Below are 12039 nucleotides of genomic sequence, written 5' to 3' on the forward strand. Positions count from 1 at the left end.
GGTAATTCTCTTGTAATATCAATCGCAGAAATATTATATGTACTGTAGAAGTTGCCAGAAGGAACTTCCATCAGGACGACATGGCTCGAGCCCAAAAAATGGTTTAAACACCTCGAGCTCCTTGTTGGACAAGAAGCAGATGGTAGAGGGTAGAGGTTAGCCTGGATTTAGTCTGGAGTGAATGGTAAGAATGACTGGCTCTTTCTTTCTTTCATCTTTCCCTATCTTGGGGAATAGCACCTGAGGTACTCTGCAAGCTGGCCTCCTCTGCCTGCAGGTAATAACAATTTCCCATTTGTTACTTGATATATGCTCATAATTTTTTTTTTACATTACATCTCCATATCTCCTTTTGTAAGGTGGGAATTGGGTAACATCTATGGTTTGGACAAGGAAGTCTGAGGACTTCTTAGAATTCTTACCTAGACAAGTCACATTGCTAGTATCATACAATCATAAGGATTGTTCAGTCCGCTGAAGTGTGTAAATGCACATAGGTTTGCGGTAAGGGTCACAATGATTCATCTTTTTAACGTGCGTAGCACGGAGTTATGCACTGGGTCAAAGACCAACCAGTTGGTTAGGACTTCACCCTTAGGGTGAGTCATCCCCAATTGAGAGCAAAGGTGTTTGTATGTATCAACGTAACAAATGACAAATGAGAATAATTTTTATTTTTCCAAACGATGCAAACCTTGAGCTCTTTATATAAATTTTTCCCGCCATCACCTGTTCCTTTGCAAGTCCTGCCTGCAATCAAAATTGATGAGAGAACAGAGGAGTGTGTATGAACGTGGTAACCAATACTACCCCTTATCCCTCTGCTAACTAGCGTTGTTAAGGTAGTTGCACCTTGCTAAAAGTCTTACGGCTAGTGTTCCAGCTTTACCAAAAGTATATTCCCTAATAAAAGCTCCAGGTTTGTAGCGTCATGAAAAATACAAATTATTCTTGAATGTCATATTTTGCTTGCTTATTAAAGCTAGAATGAATTTTAATATTTTTGCAGTGACTCGTAAGTTATTGGAACTGGGCGTTCAAAATATTTAAGATTTACAACACATTGCGCTGCTAACAAATTGTGTCGGCAAGAGATTAGTTATGGATGATTTAAAGTTATTGGAGTTGATATGCACTTTGGTTTCTAAAGCTTTCAAATATGCATCCCCAAGATTTTGTAACTAGCTTCTTCTTGAGATCAGGACTGATCACATAAAGGTTTTTAAGAAGAAATTGAAAACTTTCGCATTCACAAAATGCTATGATAATGTGGATTTGACGCTAACAGTACTGTAATGTATATTTTTCTCTAAGAACATGAAAAATTTATGAATGACAAATATTTTTGGTCTCAAAGTGCAATGGTACTCTTTTGGCTATGACTGGAGCTGGAAAACCTTTTTAAGGAGCATGTAGCAGTTTATTTCCATTTTGTTTTTCATCACTGAGTGTATGTTCTCGTGACTTACATAATATGTTCTGACAGAATATTTCTGAAATACAGTACCACTTCATGTTTAGCTTATATTTATATTTCCCTTACTGTTTTTCATGAGATGGGATGTACATTACTCTGTATACTGGTACGGTAGTAATTGCCTAAATGGTGATATCCTTTATACTGGAAAATGTCATGTGCCCCACAAAACCAATACTGTGCAGTAGTTCAGTTCCTTGATAACACAAGAAATGCATAATAATTTGGGTGATGAGTGCAATATACAGATACATAAACCTCTGCTCATTTATGTTGTAAAATATTGGTTTAATGATTGTTACAGCTAATTTTCCTTTCTTCAGGCACCACCTGATTTGGTGACATCAGAACAGAGACATGAAGCAGAACAAGTGTTTCTTCAGTTACGTAATACAAAAAATCCATTTAACCTGTGCAGACAGCTTTTAGGCAAGTATATTATACTTTATTCAGTGCTTCATTTTGTTGCCATCAAAAAGCATCACCTCTGTGATTATTAAAGTCAATCCTGTTTTTCAGTCACTTTTGTTTTTGCTCACATAATCAGTAATAGAATTATTACAAGAACTGGTACTGGTCAAAATACTAGTACTGAATTGCAAATTTAGATAATTTTTTTCCCCTAAATTTTGATGCTGGATGTTTAAAGTTATGGTGAGTAGAGTAGATTAGCATAGCCTCTTAAATTTTCAATATTAAACTTAGCCGGTGATTATATAAGCTGCAGCTCTGCTGCCCGACAGAAAAACTCTACGTTCAAAATACGCCAGCGATCGCTATGCAGGTAGGGGGTGTACATCAACAGCGCCATCTGTCGAGCAGGTACTCAGTACTCAATGTAAACACAGAACTCAATTTTCTCTCTGTCGTGCCACCGGCAAGACCTACTAAATTCGCTGTTGCTTACTGGATTGGTTTTCACATATTTTGGTGAAGTACACATTTCTAGTTTTGAGCTTTCGCTTTGCAGACGTTATCTTCAATACATCCTTGCATTCTTTTATTGATTTTGGAATATTTGTTGACGACTTTGGATAGATTTTGAATTCCCCTTTGACTAATTCAAGATGGCTGACCCTTCTCAAGTCCCTAAATTCAGGAAATGTAATGCTAGGGACTGTTCAAGGCGTCTTCCGAAGGCTTCTATCGATCCTCACGCCGTTTGTTCCAATTGTCGGGATAAGACCTGTCAATTGGAAGATCGATGTGAGGAATGCGTTGGGCTTTCGGAATTCGATTTCATCGAATTCCAGAAATACACACGTAGGCTAGAGAGAGATAGAGTCAGGAGAAGTTCATCTCGCTCCGTTGATTTTTCCTCTCCTCATGCCCCACAACCTATTCCTTCCCCTGTAGTGGTTGCTCCTGATCCCCCTTCTAGCACTCAACAACCTTCGATGGCAGATATGATGCGTGCCATCCAGGCTCTGGGTGAGAGAGTCGAGTCATTGGCGAGTGACCGTAACCAACTCATGGCAGACGTTAAGGAGTTGAAGTGTAAGAGTGCAGTGGGTAGTGACAAAGTGAGTGGTAGTGTTGTGGAAAGTGTTGTAGATAGTGTTGCGCTTGAGGGTTCGTCTGTTCGTGCCTGTCGTCCTCCCAGTCCGGGACCTCTTGCAAGCTCCCAAGCCCAGGGGAGAAGCAATGTCGTACGACCAAAGGGTTCGAGAGGCTTTAATCAGCGAACAGACGTTCCCTCCGTGGTTTCGGACGTATCTAACCAAGATCGCCCCACCCACACGAAGACGAGAGAGCCCATTTATTCCTCGTCTGCGGAAGAGGTTTCTCGGAAGAAACCATGGACCAAGGTCTCGCGGCCTCTTAAGCGCAAGTCGGTCCCTTCCGCGCAAGTCCAACGGCCCAGTTGTAGCCACTGGGTCAGTTCGGACTCGCTGCAGTCTTCCGATGACTGCACACCTCCTAAGAGAGGCAAAGCGGTACCGCATCAGGCAGTAACACCGTCTGTTGCCGCACCTGCTACTGTAGACCCTAAGTGGTCTTTGCTGCAGACAATGCAGACACAGTTAACGTCATTGATGCAGGACTTTCGTGCGGAGAAGGTTGACGCTGCACCAACCGCTAGCCTACAACCACCCACGGTTGTGCGTCCAGTGGACGCTGAGGCTACCTTCTCCCGCACTCCAGCTGTGAGAGTCCCGCCACCCATGCGTTCCAGTGTACCCTGCCAGCCGCATGTTGACGTTCAGCGACGCACGGAACCTTCCGTTGAAGTTCGCGAGTTACAACAACAACCTAAGTTGTTTTGTTTTGACGCGGTGCGTCAACCTCCGCAGCTCTGTGTGGTTACCTCTACTCGCCCACAGCAGACTAGACAGTCTGGAGTAGGCCTAGACGCTTTGCGCCCCCGCGCTGCTATGGTTGTTGCCAGTTCACAGACTGGGCAACAGTTCCATGACGTTGCGTCCGGTTCAGTCACGCTTGCACCCGTGCTGCCGGACTCAGCTGACCAGCCGATTCCTACTCCTTTGCCGCTTCCTCCTCAGTTTTCAGATGATGGACTCTGATGATGACGACGCTGCACACATTGGCGACCCGCATACGGACATCGACGAACCCAAGACCACGCAACCCTCCTTGGACTTTAGGAAAGTTCTTGCACTGTTCAGGGAGATGTATCCTGATCAGTTTGTTTCTGCGGCCCCACGCTCTCCTCCATCTGAGTTCGCTTTAGGCACGCAGTCATCCGCGCCTGCCTTTACGAAGCTCGTCCTCGCCCGCTCGTCTAAGAGAGCTTTACAAGTGTTGGGAGATTGGATGCAGTCCAAAAAGAACCTTGGGAAGACAGCATTCACGTTTCCCCCTGCGAGACTCTCTTCCAGATCGAGCGTCTGGTATGCCACGGGAGAAGTTCTCGGCTTGGGAGTTCCTGCCTCTGCCCAGGGCGACTTCTCAAGTCTAGTAGACTCTCCCCGCAGGCTAGCCATGAGACGCTCTAAGATTTGTTGGTCTCCTTCAGACTTAGACCATCTGTTGAAAGGAGTGTTCAGAGCCTTCGAGGTTTTTAACTTTTTGGATTGGTGTTTGGGAGCGTTGAGCAGGAAGATCTCCCCTTCTGACAAGGAAACTTCCATGCTCATTATGTCCTGCATGGACAAGGCCATACGGGACGGTTCCAGTGAGCTTGCGGCTTCGTTCGTTTCCGGGGTCCTCAAGAAACGGGAAAACCTTTGCTCCTTCTTGTCAGCTGGAGTTACACCGTGTCAGAGATCGGAACTTATGTTTGCTCCTCTCTCAAAGTGCCTTTTCCCAGAGGAGTTGATAAAGGAGATTGCTGCCTCCTTGATTCAAAAAGACACTCATGACCTGGTTGCGTCCTCTGCCCGCAAAGCCACCCCTTTGCCTACCTTGTCTAGACCCAGGATGGACACTCCAGCGTCCAGATTCATTCCGCCCTTTCGTGGCAGAGCCTCCAGCAGAGGAGGTGCTCGTGCCGAAGGGAGACGTGGGAAGAAGAAAGGTACCAAGTCCTTTAAGGGCAGAGTCTGACTGCCACCTTCTTCAGACAGCAGTGGGAGCCAGACTCAAGAACTTCTGGCAGACCTGGGAGAAAAGGGGCGCAGATGCACAATCTGTGAAGTTGCTCAGAGAAGGGTACAAGATCCCGTTTGTACGCAAACCCCCTCTAGCAACGTCTCCCATCGATCTCTCTCCTAGGTACAGAGAGGAGGACAAGAGACTAGCTTTGAAGCAAGAGGTGTCTCTCTTACTAGAAAAGGGAGCGGTAGTCAAAGTCCGGGACCATCAATCCCCGGGCTTCTACAACCGTCTCTTCTTAGTGGTAAAGAAGACAGGAGGGTGGAGGCCGGTGCTAGACGTCAGTGCGCTGAATGTCTTTGTCACAAAGCAGACGTTCGCCATGGAGACCACAAAGTCTGTTCTAGCAGCGGTCAGGAAGGAAGACTGGATGGTCTCTTTAGACCTAAGGGACGCTTACTTTCACGTCTCCATCCACCCAGAATCCCAACCTTTTCTGAGGTTCGTTTACGAAAAGGTTGTCTACCAATTTCAAGCCCTGTGCTTTGGCCTAAGCACGGCTCCTCTTGTCTTTACGAAACTGATGAGGAATATTGCCAAATTCCTGCATTTAGCGGATATCAGAGCCTCCCTCTATTTGGACGACTGGCTTCTAAGAGCTTCTTCCAGTCGTCGCTGTCTGGAGAATCTAAAGTGGACTCTAGATCTGACCAAGGAATTGGGTCTCCTGGTCAATATGGAAAAGTCCCAACTGGTCCCATCCCAAACTATAGTGTACTTAGGGATGGAGATTCACAGTCAAGCTTTTCGGGCTTTTCCGTCGGCCCCCAGAACAAGTCAAGCCCAAGGATGCATCCAGAACATGCTAAAGAAGGACCGATGATCAGTCAGACAGTGGATGAGTCTGATAGGGACGCTTTCATCCCTAGAACAGTTCATTTCGTTAGGGAGACTGCACCTCCATCCCCTTCAATTTCACCTAGCTGTTCACTGGAAAAAGGACAAGACGCTAGAAGTGGTCTCGATCCCCATTTCCGAGAAGATGAAGTCATCACTGACTTGGTGGAAGGACAACATCAACCTCAGAGAGGGTCTGCCCCTGGCTGTTCAGACCCCCAACCACGTTCTCTTCTCGGACGCATCGGACACGGGCTGGGGTGCGACATTAGACAGTCGGGAATGCTCGGGAACTTGGAACTCGAATCAAAGAACGTTACATATCAACTGCAAGGAGCTACTGGCAGTTCATCTGGCCTTGAAAAGCTTCAAGTCCCTCCTTCTAGGCAAGGTGGTGGAGGTGAACTCAGACAACACCACGGCCTTGGCGTACATCTCCAAGCAAGGAGGGACCCATTCTATGACGTTGTACGAGATCGCAAGGGACCTCCTCACCTGGTCAAGAGATCTAAACCTTTCTCTAGTAACGAGGTTCATTCAAGGCAACATGAATGTCATGGCGGATTGCCTCAGTCGGAAAGGTCAATCATTCCAACAGAATGGACCCTACACAAGGATGTGTGCAAGAGACTATGGGCCACATGGGGCCAACCTACCATAGATCTCTTTGCAACCTCGATGACCAAGAGGCTCCCAATTTATTGCTCGCCAATCCCGGACCCAGCAGCAGTTCATATAGATGCCTTTCTACTGGATTGGTCCCATCTAGACCTTTATGCATTCCCCCCGTTCAAGATTGTCAACAAGGTACTGCAGAAGTTCGCCTCTCACGAAGGGACAAGGTTGACGTTAGTTGCTCCCCTCTGGCCCGCGAGAGAATGGTTCACCGAGGTACTTCAATGGCTGGTGGACGTTCCCAGAACTCTTCCTCTAAGAGTGGACCTTCTACGTCAGCCACACGTAAAGAAGGTACACCCAGGCCTCCACGCTCTTCGTCTGACTGCCTTCAGACTATCGAAAGACTCTCGAGAGCTAGAGGCTTTTCGAAGGAGGCAGCCAGGGCGATTGCTAGAGCAAGGAGGACATCCACTCTTAGAGTCTACCAGTCGAAGTGGGAAGTCTTCCGAAACTGGTGCAAGTCGGTATCAGTATCCTCAACCAGTACCTCTGTAACCCAAATAGCTGACTTCCTATTATACCTGAGGAAGGAAAGATCTCTTTCAGCTCCCACGATCAAAGGTTACAGAAGCATGTTGGCAGCAGTCTTCCGTCACAGAGGCTTAGATCTTTCTAACAACAAAGATCTACAGGACCTCCTTAAGTCTTTTGAGACCTCGAAGGAGCGTCGTTTGGCTACACCGGGTTGGAATTTAGACGTGGTACTAAGATTCCTTATGTCAGAAAGGTTCGAGCCACTACAATCAGCCTCCTTTAAAGATCTCACTTTAAAGACTCTTTTCCTCGTTTGCTTAGCAACAGCTAAAAGAGTCAGTGAGATACACGCCTTCAGCAGGAACATCGGATTTTCATCTGAAACGGCTACATGTTCTTTACAGCTTGGTTTTCTAGCCAAAAACGAGCTACCTTCTCGTCCTTGGCCGAAATCGTTCGATATTCCAAGCCTTTCAAATTTGGTTGGAAATGAACTAGAAAGAGTCTTATGCCCTGTTAGAGCTCTTAAGTTCTATTTAAGACGAACTAAACCTTTACGAGGACAGTCAGAAGCTTTATGGTGTGCTATTAAGAAACCTTCTTTACCTATGTCAAAGAATGCAGTTTCCTATTATATCAGACTGTTGATACGAGAAGCTCATTCCCATCTGAATGAGGAAGACCATGCTTTGCTGAAGGTAAGGACACATGAAGTTAGAGCTGTCGCAACTTCAGTGGCCTTTAAACAAAATAGATCTCTGCAGAGTATAATGGACGCAACCTATTGGAGAAGCAAGTCAGTGTTCGCGTCTTTTTATCTTAAAGATGTCCAGTCTCTTTACGAGAACTGCTACACCCTGGGACCATTCGTAGCAGCGAGTGCAGTAGTGGGTGAGGGCTCAACCACTACATTCCCCTAATTCCATAACCTTTTTTAATCTTTCTCTTGAAATGTTTTTTATTGTTGTTTTTTGGGTTGTCCGGAAGGCTAAGAAGCCTTTCGCATCCTGGTTGATTTGGCGGGTGGTCAAATTCTTTTCTTGAGAAGCGCCTAGATTAGAGGTTTTGATGAGGTCCTTTAGTATGGGTTGCAACCCTTGATACTTCAGCTCCTAGGAGTCGCTCAGCATCCTAAGAGGATCGCGAGGCTCAGTAAGGAAGACGTACTTAAAAAAGGCAGAGTAATTGTTCAAGTCGACTTCCTTACCAGGTACTTATTTATTTTATGTTTGTTATTTTGAATAACTGCTAAAATGAAATACAAAATCCTTAGCTCATAATAATGTAAACAATTAATGCTGGTCTCTACCCACCCCCCTGGGTGTGAATCAGCTTATATAATCACCGGCTAAGTTTAATATTGAAAAATGTTATTTTTATTAATAAAATAAATTTTTGAATATACTTACCCGGTGATTATATATTAAAGGACCCTCCCTTCCTCCCCAATAGAGACCCAGTGGACCGAGGAGAAAATTGAGTTCTGTGTTTACATTGAGTACTGAGTACCTGCTCGACAGTTGGCGCTGTTGATGTACACCCCCTACCTGCATAGCGATCGCTGGCGTATTTTGAACGTAGAGTTTTTCTGTCGGGCAGCAGAGCTGCAGCTTATATAATCACCGGGTAAGTATATTCAAAAATTTATTTTATTAATAAAAATAACATTTTTCACATTATATATCATTATCATCTCCTATGCCCATTGACGCAATGGACTTCGGTTAGATTTCGCCAGTCGTCTCTATCTTGAGCTTTTAAATCAATACTTCTCCATTCATTATCTCCCACTTCACACTTCATAGCCCTTAGCCATGTAGGACTTGGTCTTCCAACCCCTCTAGTGCCACGTGGAGTTCAGTTGAAAGTATTGCAGTTTAGTTTTTCAATTTTAGTTGCTGCAATGAAATACAGCTTTATAAAAACAACAATGTGATGATTTTTTTTTTTTTTTTTTAATATGCCATTTGTATATCATTATGCTTGATACATGAGAGCAGGTTTTTATTACATAACTGACGAGGTTTGTTCCCATACTTTTCATTTTGTGCATTACTTTGATTAGTAATTGCTGTTTCATGTACAGTACTATATTGTGCTTTTATTTATTCCTATCTGTATAGTGAATGTTTTCAGGTTTGGTTGTAGGTTGGGCAGGACACCAGCCACTGGTTGAGATACTACCGCTAGAGAATTGTTAGGTTCTTTGATTGGCCAGATGGTACTACATAGGATTCTTCTCTCTGGTTTCGGCTCATTTTCCCTTTGCCTACACATACACAGAATAGTCTGGACTGTTCTTTAAATATTCTCCTGTGTCCTCATACACCTGACAACACTGAGATTACCAAACAGTTCTTTTTAGCTCAAGAGGTTAACTACTTCACTGTAATTGGTCCGTGGCTACTTTCCTTTTGGTTAGGGTGGTGGAAACTATTTAGTTATGGTAAGCAGCTCTTCTAGTAGAACACTCCAAAATCAAACCATTGTTCTCTAGTCTTGGGTAGTGCCATAGCTTCTGTACCATGGTCTTCCACTGTCTTGGTAGAGTTCTCTTGCTTGAGGGTACACTCGGGTACACTATCCTATCTTATTTCTTTCCCACTATTAAAGATTCATTTTATTGTTACTTTTCATGAAATATATTTTGTTCCGTAACTGGAATACAAGCCTTAGCTATTAATTTAGGGGTATTACTTTCTGCGAAGCTGAAATGACAAGCCAATAAAATTTAGCGAGGGTTAACTACCCACACCGCTAGTTAGCGGGGGTTAGGGGGTGGTTAGCTTGCTACCACTCCCACTCACACACCGGTGATTTAGCTCACTTTACTTTTGTCTCGGATGGAGACCGGTTTTATCCGCACTTCCTCCTCGCCTATTCTGGTTTTCCTCCCTTGGGAATTTTCTGTTACATAATTTATTTTATTTTTCCTCAGTTAGCGATGCAGTTTTCTTCGTTCGACTAAGAGTGCCGACGAAACAGAGCTGTTCTGTTCATGCCTGGGGAATCAGCTGTCACTGCCGTCCCGCAGAGGACATCATCATGGGCGTCATCCCTTCTCTTAGAAGTACGCCCGTGGCAACACCTAATCAGCTCTTCATCTGCGAGGAACTAGCTCTGGCTACGCTTCCTCAGGTAGCACTCTCGTCAGATCATCTTAGAACGCTACCTGGAGGTTCGCCTCCAGGGGGTTGGACAACTTTCCCTTCCGAGGGAGAGTTTTCCTCCCCAGGTGTGAGGTTTTTTCTCCCTTCCGAGGGAGAACTTCCCTCATCTTCATCACTTCATCTACTCCAACTGCTGTTGCTTTCTTCGCCTAGATTACGCTCCCCCCTTGCTGAGTCTTTTTTCCTTCGGGGTCGGAGCATAGTCTTAGGCAAGTCTCTCCTGCAAAGTGATCACCTCTCTCGTTCGCTAGAGGGGCAGCTCATAGAGGCTCCTCTTCGGAGGATTGCTACTGCTGAAGGTAAGCTTTCTGGTTCACTGGCCCTAATGGGCGTCATCTGTTCCTGGACCTTCTCCTGAGATTGCTGCAGCTAGTCCTTTGGACTTAGGTCCTGGACTCTTCTGTGGATCATTCGCGATCTCCATCGGTGGATGTTTACCCTTCCAAAGGGCACATCCCAGTTCCTGATCGTCCTACCAGCTGACGTGCCGACATACCAGCGCAACCTCGCCACAGAGAGCAACGTTTGCCAGCGCACTAACCAACCTACGATCACTGGCGCAACACAACTTAGGTCTCCTGCTCGCCCAACAATCTTCTGCGCCTGTATGCTAGCGCTCTCCTGCACCTGCTCGCCAGTGCTCTCCTACGCGCCAGTATTCTCCTGTGCTCTATCATGTTCCTGCGCTTGCGCCATTGTTGTCCTATGCGCCAGCAGTCATCCGCGCCAGCAGTCATCCGCGCCCGCCAGCACTCTCCTACACGCGAGTTCTCACCCGCCCTTGCGCCACCAGTCGCACGCTTCTGCGCATTTTAGGGAGACTGCACAAAATGCTACACAGTGCCTGACTGCGCGCCAGCGCTCTCCTGCTCACTTGTGCTCTCAGATCCAGCACTCTCCTGCTCACTTGCACTCTCGGATCCAGCGCTTGCCACTGCGCCAGTTCTTGCCTGTTCGCCAGTGCTCTTCTGCGCTCTCCTGCACATTTGCGGTCTCAGATCCAATGTGCCAGCTCTTGCCAAAGAGTCAGCGCTCACCTGCGCATCAGTGGTTGCAGATCCAATGCTCGCCAATGCGCCAGGTCTTTCCAAAGAGCCAGCGCTTACATGCGCACCAGCGCTTGCCTGCTCTCCAGCGCTCTTCTGCGCATTCACCGAAAACTGCTCTTCAGCAGAAACTGAGCACCAGCATCATCCTTTGTGCCATCAGTCCAGTACTCTCCTGCACACTCGCGCAATAGGCAAAAGGAATAAGAAATTTTTGACAGGTCACCATTACCCCATTCCTATCCCTGCAAACGCATAACAGCATGGCCGCCGGGAAAAGAGGGAAGAGGCTTCACGGAAGGGTTCAAGATCCCGAAGATTCCATCTTCCAAAGGGAATCAAACGCATCTACCATCGGTCAAGACTCTTCACAGGGAACCCTTAGTCCCTTTCTCTTCAGGAGTTTTTCTTGACAGTACCACCGTCAGCAAACAAGAAATCATCAACTGACTGAGCACTAGATCACTGTTTGCTGATCGCTAGTTTGCCGATCAGCAGATCGCAAATTGCTAGCGTGCCGATCGCCGATTGCTTGTCAATAACCAGTCATCAGCTTGCTGATCACTAGATCGCCTATGGGCAGCTCATCTTTCTTCGATCATCGACCTCAGCTCGCTGATCTCTGACCAACCAATTGTCAGCTTGCTGATCTCTGACCAGCCAATTGTCAGCTTGCTGATCTCTGACCAGCCAATTGTCAGCTTGCTGATCTCTGACCAGCCAATTGTCAGCTTGCTGATCTCTGACCAGCCAATCGTCAGCTTGCTGATCTTTAGTTCACCCCTCGATCGATCGCTGATCA

The 12039-nt window shown here is 46.2% G+C and overlaps 1 protein-coding gene across 1 annotated transcript in view; it reads left to right on the forward strand.

The window, feature by feature from the left end:
- LOC137616464 (exportin-4-like) overlaps positions 1–12039 on the forward strand; it is a 148422-nt gene that overhangs the window by 16674 nt on the left and 119709 nt on the right. Inside the window, 1 exon segment of the mRNA XM_068346264.1 lies at positions 1801–1906. Coding sequence (XP_068202365.1) covers positions 1801–1906 — 106 coding nt within the window.

This window comes from Palaemon carinicauda, chromosome 22 (assembly GCF_036898095.1).
Source record: "Palaemon carinicauda isolate YSFRI2023 chromosome 22, ASM3689809v2, whole genome shotgun sequence".
NCBI lineage: Eukaryota > Metazoa > Arthropoda > Malacostraca > Decapoda > Palaemonidae > Palaemon > Palaemon carinicauda.